We start from the raw sequence: 17,024 nt of genomic DNA on the forward strand, positions 1-17,024 counted from the left end.
GAGTGATTTAACCACCAATGAGAAAGAGTCCCTGCTTATATTTTCCATGGAATACAAATATTTTAATCTTAGAAACATTTTCTAAAGTCAACCATTCTGAATACCCAGAAGTCACTTTTTGTCTGAAATGACGGCTTGTTTTTGCTCCCAAGCTCTTATTGTGAATCTGACTGAAGTGTTGGAAGTATGCTCACCTAATGCATCCCTGGTGTTGTAACTGAACTCCATGGGTTCACCTCTTGGTGATTGTGGAGCTGAAAAGCACAACCAAGACAGAAGTAGGTGAAGAAAGGTTTATTACTTGCACAAGCGATGGAGAACACTGGAGCTGTCTCCCAAAGCAGTGTCTCCCCAAACAAGCGTTTGGGTGTCCCTTTATTATTAGATCATAGTATAGTTCATGAATATTCAGTTGAGGAAAAGGCAGGAGATCAGGGTTCATTGCCTAACAGTCATGTTCCTTGAAGGCTCATGGGTAGATGTACACATGCTACTACATACATCGCATGATCTAGAAATGGCTGCTTGGTCCCTCGCAGAGGAGAATTTAAAATGTTATTGAGATTATAATGGGGACCGTTCACTTCACTTCACTTAAGAGCAGTTTGAGGCGGCTAGAACTGGCTTCAGCTAACTTACCTGTGGGAACCTTCTGTGGTTAGGCTCTTCCTGAAACTTTCTGTCTGCAAAACACTCAACAGATGATGTTAGTTTTTATTAGATTCTCCGTACTCCTTTCTTTGCCTAGTTCCCTGGTCTGTGCCTGTGTACCTATTTGGCAAAACTATGTCAGACTCCTGTTGTCAACAAAGATCAAAATGGAGAGACTAATTATTGCCTATGGTGAGGTGACTTTCAATTGTGTGTGTTTGTAAAAAAGGATCAAGTTCCAGGAGTCGCCTCCCAACACTACCATTCAAAGCAAATACCCCTGCAGAGGACGAGTTCTGGCTGGCATTCCGCTCAGACACCTCAACTCAGGGGGCTGTCACTCAGACAAAAGGGCGAGTCTTTTGAACTGTCCAATCAGAGGCGGCGCCGGGGCAGGTGGGTGGGGCGAAGCTCTCCGACCAACTCGGAAGTTGCTCCTGGCTCCAGCCAGGTTGGGGATCGCGTCTCCCCGCCGTTAAAGGCTCTACGTGGCTCTGCCGCCTATTCTGTCGGGTTGTGAGCTGTACCGACCTCGGAAGTGATAGGAAGGACGCGGGGGACCCAGGAAACCTAGAAATGGTGAGATTTAGGGCCCGGAGTCAGGATTTGGGGGAGGAGTGTCTGGCCCAATGGGGACTTCTCGTCTCGCTCCTGCGGTGCTCGGGGTCGGTTGTCCCCTGCCGTTAACGGTCGCTGGTGGCTTTGTCACAGCGTCTGTCACGCTGTGACCTGCACTGGCCGTGGGAGTCATAGGAAGGACTCAGGGGGACCCGGGAGACTAGAAATGGCGAGTGTGCGGCCCCGGGTGAGGAGACGGGGAGGAGGGTCTTGTCGGCACCGGCCGTGGCGGGACCGGCCTCCCCGCGGTCACCTCCGGAGTCTGCGGACCCGAGTCCGCGGGGGCGCCGCTCGGACCTCAGTCCCCTCCGGCCGCAGCGTGGGGGCGGGGCCGGCAGCCGGGACCCCGGGCGTCCTGTGCTCACTGCGCGCGGCGACTGCGGCCCCGGAGCCTCTCTGGGCAGCTCTGCGCCCGCAGCCCCGCGTGTCCCCAGATGGTGCGGCGACCACGGGGAGGGTCATCGGGGACAATCGTGACTCGGTCTCCGGGGCTCCTGCGTGGGAGGAGCTGTGGTCTGTGGGGTCCCCAGTCCGTCCTTTCACCTACTACTACCAACAAATGCCGACATTTCCAATCTCTTCCCCCCCCATTCCGAAATTGCAACTTCCTGTGTCTGATTCACGGCATTATTATCAACTGTTTGTCCTCCTTGGTGAATTTGAAACAGATCCAATATTTTAATTGTTTATCATTTTCTCACAGTCAGTGAATGGCTGTTTTGAAAAGATTTATTTTGTGTGTGTGGATATTTTACATGAGTGAAAAGCAGCCTATAACCACCTGGAACTACACTGTGTGAAATCCTTGTGCCTCTCCCCCCAGGATTTTTCTGGGCACAGACAGCCTATGGGGAGTCCTTTGGGTGGAAGTTCTTCTTGAGAAACTTTTTGGATGATCTGTCCTGTAAGCACTGCCCCTACCTGAGTTAGTCACCTTTAAAAGATTCATTCAGTATGTTTTACTCTCAGTTTTCAATGAATAAAAATTTACTTAATCCACAGGACTTGAAACACAATATAAAATATTTCCAAAAAGTCAAGAAAGATGTGAATTTCTGAAGAAATAAAACACTGCAGTTTTACACTGCATGTACTAAATCCTTCTTTCCTTTTTTTCCCTCCCATTGTGTGTACTAATAGTCTGAGGTCTGTTCTTTTATTTTGAGTGAATTCAAATGGATTTCCAGGGCTAAGACTTGCAGACCTGAAGTGTTAAAGTAGGAATAATAGTTCATAAAAAAAACTTCTAGTCATGGAAATAATACCATAATGACATCTTTTTTTTCCCACAATGCAATACATTGCTATGGGTTTTCTTGTTGAGCAGGCAAATTGTCTGATCTGTCTTGTTGGCACTGCCCCTCCCTATATTTGTGAACTAGAAAAGATTTATTCACTTATGTAAGTCTCCTTTTTTCAATAAGAGTAAATATATTTAATCAGTAAACCTTGGAAGACAATATAAAATTGTTCAAAACAGGCAACAAATAGCTGAATTTCAGAAAATATTCCTGTGTTACATCCCAGTTGTTAAGAATACTCATTTCACTCTTTCTTCCCCTGAATGTGTGTAGCAAGTTTCTGAGGTCTGTTCTTTACTTTTGGAAGTTTTCAAATGAAATTCCAGGGCTTAGACATGCAGACCACAAGGGTTCAAGTGTGATTTCTTGCCATGGAAATAATCATTAACTGGCATCTTTTTTTCTGAAAGGAATAGGTATTTGGGGTTTTCTAGTTGAACTAGAAACTAAAAGTGCCTCATAATTTTCTTCCCTATGTTCCACATAAAGACTGAGTTGAAGTGATTTTGCTGGATTATTCAAACACTGGGTTTGTGTCATTTAAAATAACAATGATGATCCAAAGCATCTCCAGTGGGAGCAGAGGCCTGCACTCAAAGACCCAAGCTAAGGCCCCCTTGGGGCTGCAAAGGGAAGGACTTGAAGGCCCAGTTGTTCTTCCTGGGGAGCCTCCCCCTGCAGGTATTCTACTGCTCACATCCCCCATGGAAGGAGCCTCTATACTGAGAGGAGCTGCAGAGCCCTGGAAAGCTGGGGGTGCACGTACACATAGGGGTGAGGAGTGATGCCCTTTCTGAGGTTGTGGTCATGCTTCCTTAGGCCTGGACATTTTAAATGTTATGTTTGAGTTTTGCACCCACACTGTAGGTGCACTGAGAGTGTAGTTTGTACACATTGAGACATCTGTAAAGATCATGTTTTCTATCCTGTGAACAAAGAGTTTATGAACTTGGGTGTTCATTTGGGTCAGAAGATTAAACTGAATCAGGCTGAGCGTGTCCTCACTGTGAGAAGGGAAGCCTGGTGGAGGCAGTGCTTCCATGCTCACAGGAGAGGGGAGGGTGTGTGGAGCCCCCAGAGTTCACTCCTGTGGCTGCTCAGGTGTCCCCTCCCTCCTTCCCAGGCACAAAGCCCTCTAGGGGTTACGTCTCAACCAGGAGTATTTACAGCCTAAGTTTGGGAATATGGTCAACTTTCTGAACATGGGTTTTCCTTCTGAACTCTGGGCAAGCAGGCTGCTTCTATGGGCTAATTCAAATATTCGTGTTTCTGTCCTTGGTTTCCCTTATCAGTTGAAGATGGCAGCCCTTTGATTCCTGTTTCCATTAGCACTTGGGGTTTTCAAATGTAAGTTGATTGAGAGATACGATGTGAGTAAGGCAAGAAATTGTGGAACCAAATAGAATTTTTGTTCCATTTAGGCAAGAGAGCCTCATGATGTGAGATGGGTGTACTTAAGTTCTCAGATGCATTTTCCATTTTTAGGTCGGTTTTTGTGTGTCCATGTCCTGAGGGAACATTAACATTTAAAAGGCTGTACTCGTCCTAAGGCAAATGATTTCCTGTTTTAGTGGATGTGAGGAAAAAGCACTTGAATTTCTATTTTCGTTGATATGAGGAAACATGTAAAGCTTATGTACATCTTTGGAGTTCCTAGTTTATTACAGGGCTTAATTGCCAACTCCTAATGTCTTATAATATGCTGCTCCTCCCTGAAAAGATCCCCAGTGTGAAATATAGTGAAGGGACAAATTATAATGCCCTTTTTCTTTTTTTTAGAAAGGGATTGGTAAATGGTTTATGGTTTACTTTTTTATGTTTATTAGTGTTTAAAGGATTAAATCTTAGAGTGGTTTCCTATGTAGAAATGTTAAAGTTAAATTAATTGTAAAATGCAAAAGTCAATTAAAAATAATGATCAAGCGTAGCAAAATATGGTATGTATAAATTTCTCTCTTTATTTTAAATAAATAATATATGGGAAGGTTAGAAAAGTTCCTAAGAGAGGAAAGAACCTTAAGGAGACTCCCTGCCTGCACATCCTGCCCCACTCCTCTGCTCTCACTCCAGCCCCCCTCAAATGACCAGTTTTGATCACTGCTTCATCATCCTGTTAGTGTTTCTTTATGTAAAAACAAGCCAGTGTGAATGCCTATTTTTCTTACCCCTGTTTGCTCTCGTAAGGAGTGCCCAGGGCCCGCATATTTGATGTTTGACTACTGAACACTTAAGCCTCACCCCTCCCTTTCCCCTAGGCCTTCTTGTCTGGACAGGCTGATGAGAAAGCCTGGAGGCTCCTGCACTGTGGGCTGCTGCTTGCTGGGCAGCTCCTCCTGTGAGCTGTGCTGCCCTGTGTGCACTGTTGACCCCACCACGCCTGGGTCTATTATGTATGGAGGACTCGGAATTGGCAGTTTTAGTTCCCTTGGGAGCAGGAGTCTGGGAATGGGGCCCTTCTTAATGTGGTCCTCCGTCAATGTCTTGGTGGAATCTATCTGTTTGTTTAGAGTGAAGGAGTGACTGAGGCAGGGGTCACCCCAACTTTAGCGGGGAATCTTGGGAGATAGAAGGATGATTCTATCCTGTGAATGAGGTGAGCCCATCAGATGGTAACACTCCTTATAGAGCAATTATTTCAACAAGAAAGAGAAGAGACAGGAAAATGCAACCAGTAGGTGGTGAGATTACAGACGGCTCACTAGGATCCCTAAGTAACTCTGCTAGTGCCCCTGCGTCTTTTGCAACAAAGATCCTGACCCTCTGGGCTATACTGTACAACACCCTCAGTCTGCATTTGGCATAGTAAAGGGATTAGTTCAAACCCAACTAAGCCTGGGTTCCTTAAACTCTACAAAGCAATCAGTTATCATGGAGGAGGCCACTAACCCTGATGACGGTGATTTGAGGCTCTCTGGAGGAGGGCCTTAAGTTGTCTCTAGGCTTCTGTTGCAAAAACTGCCCTAGTCCCCACACTATATGCCATTAGAACTGCAATTATCACCAGGTACTGAGATCTCTTGAAAATAGAAGCTCTCAGAAGCACTGAGCATGTGACCCTCTACTAAGGCACCTATTATGCCTTTGGTCTTAGAAACAGCCTCCCAGCAGATTGCTTATTTCCTATTTATATATCTTATTCAGCGAGCTGTCTTTTCAGATCATTTGCCCATTTTTTCTTTTTTTTGTGAGGAAGATCAGCCCTGAGCTAACATCCATGCCAATCCTCCTCTATTTGCTGAGGAAGACTGGCCCTGGGCTAACATCCGTGCCCATCTTCCTCCACTTTATATGGGACGTAGCACAACATGGCCTGACAAGCAGTGCGTCAGTGCACGCCCGGGATCCGAACCTGGGCCACCAGCAGTGGAGTGCACACACTTAACCGCTACGCCACCAGTCTGACGCCCATCAAATCCTTTTTTATTTTCATTTCCCCTTCCTTTTCTTTTTTATATTACTAATATCTGTCTTCCCTCTTTTCTTGGTTAACTAGATGTTTATCAATTTTATTAGTCTTATCTAAGAACCAGCTTTTTTATTTTAATTTTCTCTATTGATTTCCCAGAATGACATTGCTTTCTTTTCTAATTTTTATTCTTTCTTTTATTGTGCTTACTTTGGGTTTGATTTACTCTTCCTTTTATTGTGTCCTAAGGTAGATGCTTACATTTTTGATTATAGATCTTTGGTTTTTCCGGTGTAATTGTTTGATGGCATAATTTTCCCTCTAGGCACTGCTTTTGCTGCATCCGAGAGCCTATGGTATGTTGTGTTTTCATTTCATTTAGTTCAAAATAATTTTTCATTTCTCTTGAGACTTCTTCTTTGATCCTATGTATTATTTAGAAATATATTGTTAAATCCCCACATACTTGGGGGTTTTCCAACTATCTTGTTGTTATTGACCTCTAGATGAATCCCTATGTGGTGAGAGCATATTTTGTACAATTTCTGTTCTTTCAAATTTGTTAAGGTGTGCTTTAGTCCCAGAATGTGGTTTGTCCTGGTGAATGTTCCACGTGAACTTCAGAAGAATGTATATTCTGTTGTTGCATGAAGTATTCTGCAGATTAAAATAAAATCCAGTTGTTTCATCATGCTGTTCCATTCACCTCTGTCTTTCCTGGGTTTCTGCCTACTGGAATTTATAATTCCTAATAAGAGGGTGTTGAATTCTTCAACTACTGAACTTGATTCATCTGTTTCTCCTTGCCTTCTATCAGCTCTTGCCTTATGTATTTTGCCCCTCTGTTGTTAGGCGCATACACATGAAGCGTGGCTGTGCCTTCTTGGAGAATAGACCCCTTTGTCACTGTGTAATGCCCCTTTTTATCTCTGAATCTTCCTTGGTTTGAAATCTGCGTTTTCTGTAATTCATATACCTGTGCCAGCTTTCTTTTGACCTGTGTTGGCATGGCATATTTTTCTCCATCCTTTTATCCTTCATCTATCTGTGTCTTTATATTGACAGTGGGTTTCTTGTAGACAGTATATAACTCAGTTTGTTTTTTATAAATCTGATATTACTGTATCTCTCATTTGTATTGAGACTATTGATGATTAAAGTTGTTATTGATACAGCTGGATTAATACTTGCCACCTCTTTTACTGTTTTTTATATCTTACTCTTGCTCTTTTTGTCTTCCACCTTTTTTCCACCTCCTCTCACTGAAATTCAGCATTTTATCTGATTCTTTTTTTCCTCCTCTCTTAGCATATCAATTACACATTTTTTAAAAAACTCTTTTAGTGCTTGCCCTTGAGTTTTCAATACACATTTATAACTGACTGACATTTTCTGCCAAATAACACTGTACCACTTCACTGTGTGCAAGTACTTCATAACACGCTATTCCCAATTTCTGCTCACTCTGCCTTGTCCCATTGCTGTCATTTATTTCACTGGTCCATAAGCTTCTCATTACCATATACATTGTTGCTATTTTTATTTTAAACAAAGTGTCATCTGTTACATTAATTATACATATAGAAAAGATATTTTGGGCCAGCCCCCGTGGCCTAGTGGTTAAGTTTGGCATGCTCTGCTTTGGCAGCCTGGGTTCAGTAACCGGGTGCGGACATACACCACTTGTCTGTCAGCGGCCATGCTGTCACAGCGGTTCACATACAAAAAGAGGAAGATTGGCAACAGGTGTCAGCTCAGGGCAAATCTTCCTCAGGAAAAAAAAAGATATTTTACATTCATTTTGTCCTTTTCTAATCTTTTACCTTTATCATTTACATTCTTTCCAAGAAATTTTTGAACATTTCATTCAAAGTAGGTGTACTTGTGACAAATTTCCTCAATTTTTGTCTCAGAAAGTACCTATTTTTCCTTTACTTTTAAAAGATAATTTTCCTTGACAGGGAATTCTAGGAGAGTGGTTTTTTATTTTCAACACTTTAAATATTTCACTCTACTCTGTACTTGTAGCATGGTTTTTGAAAAGAAGTCCAGTTTAATTAGAATTTTTGTTTTTTTTGTACCTAAGGTGTGTTTCTTCTCTGGCATTTTCATTATATTCTCTTTGATTTTTCTCTAGTTTGAATATGATATTCTTGGGTGTGCACTTTTGTAGTTTATCATGTTTAGTGTTCTCTGAGCTTCCTGGATGTGCAGTTTGCCAGCTATCATTAACTTTAGGATATTTTGATGATTATTACTTCACTTGTTTCCTCACTACTTTCTGTCTTTTTTTTCTTCAAGTGTCCCCATTATGTGTAGTTTAAGTCTTCTGGTAAAGAGAATTGACCTCATGGATATTGTGTTCTGTCTTTTTTGTTCTTTTTGTCTGATAATGATAATATTTGTTCCATTGTATGGCATTTATGTCATTTCCCAACATGCTCTTGACTCTGCCATTACAGAGAAATATGATGAAATGTGATCACAGTAAAAATGTGTAAATAATTTTCATTTGTTCATGATGCTGTTAAATTGATGAGGAAGTGTGTACAGAAAAACAGTGAGTTTTTGAAGACCACATCACAGAATAAATGTTTGGAGATGATAGAATCTTATGTAACCTTCCTGTAAATAGATATAGATTCCCAGTTCTGTCAGTCTTATGCATCCTACTATACACATACATGTGATGTTTTAGGACTCAGTGGCCATTGAGGATGTGGCTGTGAACTTCACCCCAGAGGAGTGGGCTTTACTGGATCCTTCACAGAAGAAACTCTACAGAGATGTGATGTGGGAAACCTTCAGGAACTTGGCCTCAATAGGTAAGAATGAGGACATTCTTTCACTTCATCAGTTAGAGAACAAGTGTTTGTTGCCCATCAGCATTGTTCCCAGATGTAGAATGCGGAAAGGGAAGATATTGGTAAATAAACTAGAAATGATCATAGCTCATCATGGACTTAGAATCTATAATTTCTAATACTTTGGAATCAACTTTCTGGGTCTGCATTTCAGGAAAAACATGGGAACATCATGACATTGAAGATCAGTACAAAAACCAGGAGAGAAAACTAAGGTGAGTCAGTCACAATAGAAAGCAGTGTCTCATGTGAGAATCCTGGTATGTTATGAAGTTTTAAAAAGAAGCAAACAAAACAAATAACACTTTTTTCAAACTTAGCTATCCTTAGAAAATTTTCACCAAATATGCGTTCTGAAATGTGATGTAGAGGTTCGGCTTTTGCAAAAGACTTGATTTGGAAACAGTATTAATAAACCCTATATGAATATCACTGTTTGGATAATAGCAGGGTGATGTACATTTGCAGAATATTCAGTATGTTCAATTTCTGAGACTTTAGACAAGGCAGAAAAGCCAAACTTTTCCTATAAATCACAATAAATATAACAAATATAAAATTGTTATAAAGAAATAATTAATAATGTGCTTCTCATTTTCTACAGAAGTTGTATGGTAGAGAGACTCTGTGAAAGTGAAGAGGGTAGTCAATGTGGAGAAAACGTCATCCACATTCCAAATCTCAATCTGAACAAGAAAACTACTGCAAAACCATGTAAGTGCAGTTTATGTGGAAAAGTCTTCAAGCATCATTTATCACTTAATAGGCACGTTAGATGTCACACTGAACACAAATCATATGACTATCAAAAATATGGAGAGAAGCCATATAAATGTAAGGAATGTGGGAAAGCCTTCCGTTTTCCCAGTTTTCTTCAAAGACATGAAAGAACTCATACTGGAGAGAAACCCTTTGAATGTAAAAAATGTGGTAAACCACTCAGTTCTTCCAGGTCTCTTCAAATACATGAAAGAACTCATACTGGGGAGAAACCCTATGAATGTAAAAAATGCAATAAAGCATTCACTACTTGCAGTTCTCTTCGAAAGCATGAAAGAATTCATACAGGAGAGAAACCCTATGAATGTAAGGAATGTGGGAAAGCCTTTACAGACCCCTCAAGTCTTCGATCACACATGATCTGTCACACTGGAGATGGACCTTATAAATGTAAGGAATGTGAGAAAGCATTTATTTCTCCCAGTGCCTTTCGAGTACATGAAAGGAGTCACACTGGAGAGAAACCATATGATTGTAAAAATTGTGGTAAAGCATTCAGTGATCCCAGAACTTTTCGAATACATGAAAGACGTCACACTGGAAAGAGACCTTATAAATGTAAGGACTGTGGGAAAGCCTTTATTGCTCTCAAAAACCTTCGAGTACACATGATCACTCACACTGGAGATGGACCTTATAAGTGTAAGGAATGTGGGAAAGCCTTTATTGCTCCCAGTTCATTCCGAATACATGAAAGGAGTCACACTGGAGAGAAACCCTATGAATGTAAGGACTGTGGCAAAGCCTTTATTGCTCTCACAAGCCTTCGAGTACACATGATCACGCACACTGGAGATGGACCTTATAAATGTAAGGAATGTGGGAAAGCCTTTATTGCTCCCAGTGCTGTTCGAGTACATGAAAGGATTCACACTGGAGAGAAACCCTATGAATGTAAGGAATGTGTGAAAGCCTTCAGTTCATATGCTAACTTAAAAAACCACAAAAGAACTCACACAGGACGGACACCCTTTGTATGTAAGGAATGTGGTGAGTCTTTTATTTCTCTTCAAGTTTTCCAAATACATGAAAGAAATCACAGTAGAGAGAAATTCTATGAGTGTAAAAAGTGCAATAAAGCACTGACTTCTTCCAGTTCTCTTCGAAGACATGAAAGAAATCATGCTAGAGAGAAACCCTATGAATGTCAAAAATGCAGTAAAGCATTCTGTTATCCCAGTTCTCTTCGAAAACATGAAAGAAGTCACACTGGAGAGAAACCCTATGGATGTAAGGAATGTGGGAAAGCCTTTGTAACTCCCTTTAGCCTTCGAGCACACATGATCACTCACACTGGAGATGGACCTTATAAATGTACGGAATGTGAGAAAGCATTTATTTCTCCCAGTGCCGTTCGAGTACATGAAAGGAGCCACACTGGAGAGAAACCCTATGAATGTAAAGAATGCAAGAAAGCATTCACTTCTTCCACTTCTCTTCAAGTACATGAAAGAACTCATACGGGAGAGAAACCCTATGAATGTAAAGAATGCAGTAAAGCATTCAGTTGTACCAGGTCTTTTCGAGTACATGAAAGATTTCATACTGGAGAGAAACCCTATGAATGTAAAAAATGCACTAAAGCATTCACTACTTCTAGTTCTCTTCGAGTACATGAAAGAGTTCATACATGAGAGAAACACTATGAATGTAAGGAATGTGGGAAAGCCTTTATGGATCCCTCAAACCTTTGATCACACATGATGATTTTCATGGAAGATAGACCTTATAAATGTAAGGAATGTGAGAAACCATTCATTTATCTCAGATTGCTTCAAAGACATGAAAGAAGTCACACTGGGGAGAAACCTTATGAATGTAAAGAATGTGGAAAAGCCTTCAGTTCTCATCAAAGTTTCCAAATACAGATATCATACTGGAGAAAAACTGTATGAATGTGAAAAATGTAGTAAAGCATTTAGTTTTTCCAGTTTTTTTGAAGACATGAAAGAATATGTTGGAGAGAAACCCTGTGAATGACAGGAAAGTGGGAAAGCCTTTATTTCTCATGCAAACTTTTGAGGATATGGGAGACTGCACACTAGAGGAAAAACCATATAAATATAATGAATGTGGGGAAAGCCTTTTGTCAGCCCAGTTCTCTCTGAAGGCATGAAAGGCCTTGATAAAAACCTCTTGAATGTAAATAGTGTGGGAAGGACTTCAATTGGCCTACATCCTTCTGTGTGAAACTCCCACCAAAAAGAAATATAAATATAAGTCATATGAGAACGTTGATGGAAATTTACTTGTGTATGATCTAGAAAACTGTCAACATGAAAGAGTTGTAAAACTTATAAATATATTGTGTTTACCAAGCTTTTTCCTTAAAGTACAACATTGGCTTGTGGATTTCTATTAATAACTTTGAGAAAAGAATATTGAGGTGAGATAATTCTGCAAGTCATCTTTCATCAATTGTACATAAGATTATAAGGTAGTGCTTTTTCCTTAAATCAGTTAATAATATTTTCTCTAATTCTTTTTATAAAAATGTTTTCATTGTTCTGTGTTAAGGGGCCATTGAAAAATGACCGTTTGTATTTGTTGAGATTTTCTTACTGGCTTTATATTGCAGTTCCTGGATATGCCTAATCCATTGTGTATTGTTCGTTTCTTAGAGAAAGCTTTTTTGGGGTGATTGGTACGGGAGCCTGTTTTTATTTTCCATACTATTAAACAGTTGGAATAAATTTTTATGTATGGGAAGTTTATCAAAGAGTATAGTTTCTTGTGAGTTTCTATTTTCATATTTGGGCCTTTGCTCTTTGTCCTTCCTTCTGATTGGTATTTGGTGAATAGACATTGAATTCAGTAGAGGCCTGTGATAGGGCAACAAAATCTAGAGCTGGACATATCACCCTGTATTGTGTTATGTCTGTGAGGGTAATATTAAGAACTTGATCTTCAAGGGCTGGCCTGGTGGCATAGCGGTCAAGTGTACACACTGTGCTGCAGCGGCCCAGGTTCAGATCCCGGGTGCGCACCGATGCACCACTTGTCAAGCCATGCTGTGGTGGCATCCCATATAAAGTGGAGGAAGATGGGCACAGATGTTAGCCCAGGGCCAGTCTTCCTCAGCAAAACGAGGAGGATTGGCGACAGATGTTAGCTGAGGGCTGATCTTCCTCACCAAAAAAAAAAAAAAAAAAAGAACTTGATCTTCAAGGACCCATCTGTTTATGGTTCCATGTTGGAATTCACCAATAGCCTAATTTGAATGAGATTTGGAAGGTAGAAGCAAACAAGGCATTAGGTAGATTTTGGAGCCACCATACAGGGAGAGAGGCAGTTACATAGGAGCTTTGAGGACACCATCTTACAGCCCATTTTCTGGATTCTTTGCCCTTCTGTCAAGAGTATCTTGAAAACCACCACAAACTCTTTGGATTCCATTTTCATAGAGGTATATTTTCCACTGATGTTTTCACAAGTTTCACATCAAAGATCCATTCGAGTTAGGATTTTTCTATAAGGCCTCTTGTGTCCACCAGGAAACTAATTCAGACTTTTGTGGTTGGGAGTATTCTCTGATTCCCCTTTTCTCTAGATGATAGCTGTATAAGGTTTAATGTGTATAGGAAACATCTTATGCTCTTAATGCTAGTGAGCATGTTTTCCTGATTCACCATGACATCTACAATGGGGCATAAAAAGAAAGACCTGGGAGTTTGTTTCTCTGCTGCATTGTGCAGTGGCTGTCTTGACCCAGTTCTTCCACGTGAGAACAGTCCCCTTTCTCAGGTCAGGAAGACTGTGCTTCCTGTAACTTGTAGCTGAACATATTCCCTCAATGTGTTTGCAATAATTTTTGATTGTATGTCATTAAAAGTGTGTGCATTTCTTGGTGAAATGAACAATTCACTAGTTGTTTCATTGATATATTTTACCAGCTGTTTTCTAAGTCAAGGCATGTTAATAACTATTATTGTGGTTTTCATTTGCTCAGAGAATATATTAAAATCCATATTTATTATTGACTTTCAGATGTACTTCATAATTTTCTGCACTTAATCATTATACATTATGAGTCAATTTTATCATGTGCATACAATTTCAGGTATTTTTTCCTCAGGCAAACTGTATTTTTCATTCTTTTATAGTTACAATCTCTGTCATGAATGTAAGTTCTCATTTGTTCTTAATCCAAAACTTAAAACTCATGGTTTTTTCAGTGCCTACTTGCCAGTGACCTGCAGGATTGCACCTCTAGTCAAAGAGAGGGGTGTAATGAATTCTAGTAAGAATGACCACAGACCATAAAGGACTGTGAGGTGTAACAGTGACAGGGTGCTCAGAAGGACTTCTTACAAGATTTTGGCATGTGGTTGTGGATTTGATTCCTATACAAGGAAGCAGGTCATTTTCTGTATTGAATGTGAGGAGGTAAACTTAATTCTATCTTTGGTAAACATTTTATCTTTGGTAAACCTAATCATTGTTTTCTAGAAGGCAAAAACAATGCAGTGGAGCTAAAATTAATTTGTAAGAAGTTCCAGTCAGTCATTTTAGTAAGAAGAAGGGACTATTACTCACTTTTATGATTTATGATCTGGAATTTTATCTTTTATCATTTTTAGTGATATGGTTACAAAATACCCTTGGTTTTATCTTGATGATCATGTACCTTTGATGAGGGAGGTGAGTGACATTTTTCTCATCACCTGGATGAGACTTGCCCTTGCAGTGAATGCAGGCCAGCTCCTCGTCCTCTGGGACAGCTTTTGTCTTTCCTACTTATTGTCAAGAGACTGATGTATTTCCTATGGTGTGTTAGACACTGTTTACCATAAAGTACCTCAGTTAAAATATATAAATTCACTTAGTATACTACATAATGTTTTTAATATTTTCTCTATGACTCAACTGAGGCCTTTGAGTTTAGGTAAATTGTGAGACAATACAAACGGAGCAAGGGAGAGAGACAGGACCACTCTGCCAATCAAGCCTTTCTCAGAGACTATGCTCTTGATGCTAATGTTTCAGCATCCCTCACATGCCATGCACTATAGAGTCAATGTATTCAATTTAGCAGAAATAAGGCAAGGTAGGATTTGGATATAGCAGCATGAAACACACGAGTTCATGCCATCCTGATGCTTATATGTTTGTGGGAGAAGAGAGAGGATTTAGAAATGGTAAAGCTTTATTTTCTCAGGGCTTTGAAGGAAAGTAAAAAACAATATGAGCTAATAGGGAGGCTGGGGTGTGTATGCATCTTTTCTATGAGGGTAGGAGTGAGTGAGGATATCATTGTTATCTGGGACTGGAGACTTCCTATGGATTTAGGCCACATATATTGGTGTCTTTTTTTAATATTCTAGGAGAGGATTTTCATTTACCTTTAAATATTTAAAACGTTATAGTATCTGGCATTTTCATTTTGCTGCTCTACAGACTGAATGTGCAATATACACCTCACTAAACCATGGGGTTCCTCCTGTTTAGAGAAACAAGTGCATTCATCTGCACTGTTCTAGCTCATCCTGAGTGTATGCTATGAGTAGAGTGATATCTATGTGAGTGCACTGTGATCTCCCAGTGGAAACACCAAAGAGAGCTATGAGTGGTTAGAGGCAATCATCCAAGGAATAAATGAAGTGAGCTGCAGAGAGAGGGTATCATTTTGAGTAGTAGCCTAATTGAGTATAAAAGGAAAAATGGGAAATTTTCAACATGTTTTCATCAGAGGAGTGGCTGGAAGTCTTTTTCCGTGATTCACAAAGCCCCATCGTCCATATTGCTGTTCACACATTTCACTTCCATATGCTTAGATTTCCAGCTCATGTTGTGGAAAAGTGAGAAACAGTAACAATTTTGAGGTTTAAAAGAGCAAGGGAAGTTCAATCTTTTCCACTTTTTTAGTGTCAACTTACTTATGTATTGGAGGGGTCCTGTTCAAATGGGCACCACAAGTTGTTCTTTTGGGGTAATGATATAATTTCCATCTTTTGAATGCAGTATTACTATCCATTTGTGAAAACTTACGAGTACACTAAAAATAAATATATATTATGATATGTGTGTGTGTGTGTGAGTAATAATTAGAAAACACATAACACAGTTGCTTTCCTATGCTAGGAGAATGTTGAGCTCTCCTGAACCTTGATTTTTATGTGCTCAGCTCTTCTTTCCAGCACTGAGGGCTCCTTCTTAGGAAGAAGTGGAGGACTGGGGAAGAAGGACTCAGTCCTCCACAGGCCTTTCTTGCAACCCTGTCTTAATTGAAAAAAACATGCTAGAGCTGAACCTGCCCTCATCTCATCCACATACTAGGAACTTGGTGAGAGGGCTCCCAGGATCTGTCTTTGAGTTCAAATTAGCTTCTTTGGACAAATCTTTTGAAATGTGGTGGTTCTAAAACATAAAATTGTATCCCAAGTGGGATCTGCTGGGGACATCCCATTCATTTGCATCAACATCATTTCTTTTCATTGCCATCCATTGACCGATTCCAGCTGTTTATTTCCCAGCTCAAGCCTATTCTGTGTCTGCTTACTTGGAAACATCTTTAGAAATCCACACATGTCCCACTCTGCAAAATATCTCTGAGGCAACAGGAGGGGGCTGTGAGCTGAGAGGGGGACAGAAGCAGTGGTAGAAACCACGTCGGGGGCACATTCTGTCAGCCACAGTGATATAGATATATATGTAGATCTTAAATTTGTCAGATCTGCTTGGTTACTTATTCACACAACACTTAGAAATGGACTTACATTGAATTGGGAAACAAAAGGCTCTAGAATTTTTGACATAATACTTAGTACCATTAGTGTCCCCCTCCCCACACTCCTTTATCATAGAGGATTTAGCAGCCTCCCATTGTGCATCCAAGAGTCTCCAAACCTCCCGTGGTGGACATAAATTCCCCAAGGCATTCTTGTACCAGAAACTATTCTCTTCCGTGGGTGCTGCACACAATTCGAGAAGCCACGGATGGCAACTGACAGTTTTTATGTAAATGGAGGCCCTCTCAAGGCCTGAGTTGATCCTCCACAGCCATCTTCCCATTTTGCTTTGGGTCATGAATGCAGGACCCCTCAGGCTTGCTAAGCAGAGGCCTCTTCATTGAAGAGATATGGGAATTTACGGGATGGAGCCAAAAATGGCACCTCTGGTATATCCCACAACGAGTAGGAAGTGTGTTTCCCTCTTCTCTGATTGATGTAATCCATTCTGGAGGAGGTCATTTCCATTTTAGACACATTGGCCACTTGGAGAGTCACTTAGGAGCACATGGATGACCAGGGTGTTAATATATGTTATGGACAGCATGCACCACCACACCTGATGGGGTCCACTGCAGAGATGCTGCCTTCTGTCCCTAGATCCAACAGGCCATCCCTGATCAAAGAATGGACCCAAGCTCAGATCGATTAGTCAAACCAGTCATGCTAGCCATAA

At 40.6% G+C, this 17,024-nt stretch overlaps 1 protein-coding gene across 3 annotated transcripts; it reads left to right on the top strand.

Annotated features, from left to right (window-relative positions):
- The first annotated feature begins 1,118 nt into the window (after nucleotides 1-1,118).
- On the top strand, nucleotides 1,119-12,339 carry LOC131394528 (zinc finger protein 709-like). Of its 3 annotated transcripts, none has more exons than XM_058525895.1 (4): nucleotides 1,119-1,230; nucleotides 8,675-8,801; nucleotides 8,995-9,055; nucleotides 9,445-12,339. In XM_058525895.1, the coding sequence occupies exons 1-4, from the start codon at nucleotides 1,228-1,230 to the stop codon at nucleotides 11,252-11,254; spliced, it is 2,001 nt and encodes a 666-aa protein (XP_058381878.1). In that variant the 5' UTR covers nucleotides 1,119-1,227; the 3' UTR covers nucleotides 11,255-12,339. The 3 variants fall into 3 exon arrangements, with proteins under 3 accessions (XP_058381878.1, XP_058381879.1, XP_058381880.1); XM_058525896.1 differs by lacking the exon at nucleotides 1,119-1,230 and adding an exon at nucleotides 6,246-6,332; XM_058525897.1 differs by lacking the exon at nucleotides 1,119-1,230 and adding an exon at nucleotides 8,107-8,536.
- Nucleotides 12,340-17,024: the final 4,685 nt, after the last annotated feature.

Source organism: Diceros bicornis, chromosome 30 (assembly GCF_020826845.1).
Source record: "Diceros bicornis minor isolate mBicDic1 chromosome 30, mDicBic1.mat.cur, whole genome shotgun sequence".
In the NCBI taxonomy this organism is placed as follows: domain Eukaryota; kingdom Metazoa; phylum Chordata; class Mammalia; order Perissodactyla; family Rhinocerotidae; genus Diceros; species Diceros bicornis.

Coding starts and splice junctions, on each gene's coding strand:
- LOC131394528 (XM_058525895.1), top strand. Junction 8,802..8,994: donor CAGGAACTTGGCCTCAATAG/GTAAGAATGAGG, acceptor TCTGCATTTCAG/GAAAAACATGGGAACATCAT. Junction 9,056..9,444: donor AACCAGGAGAGAAAACTAAG/GTGAGTCAGTCA, acceptor CATTTTCTACAG/AAGTTGTATGGTAGAGAGAC.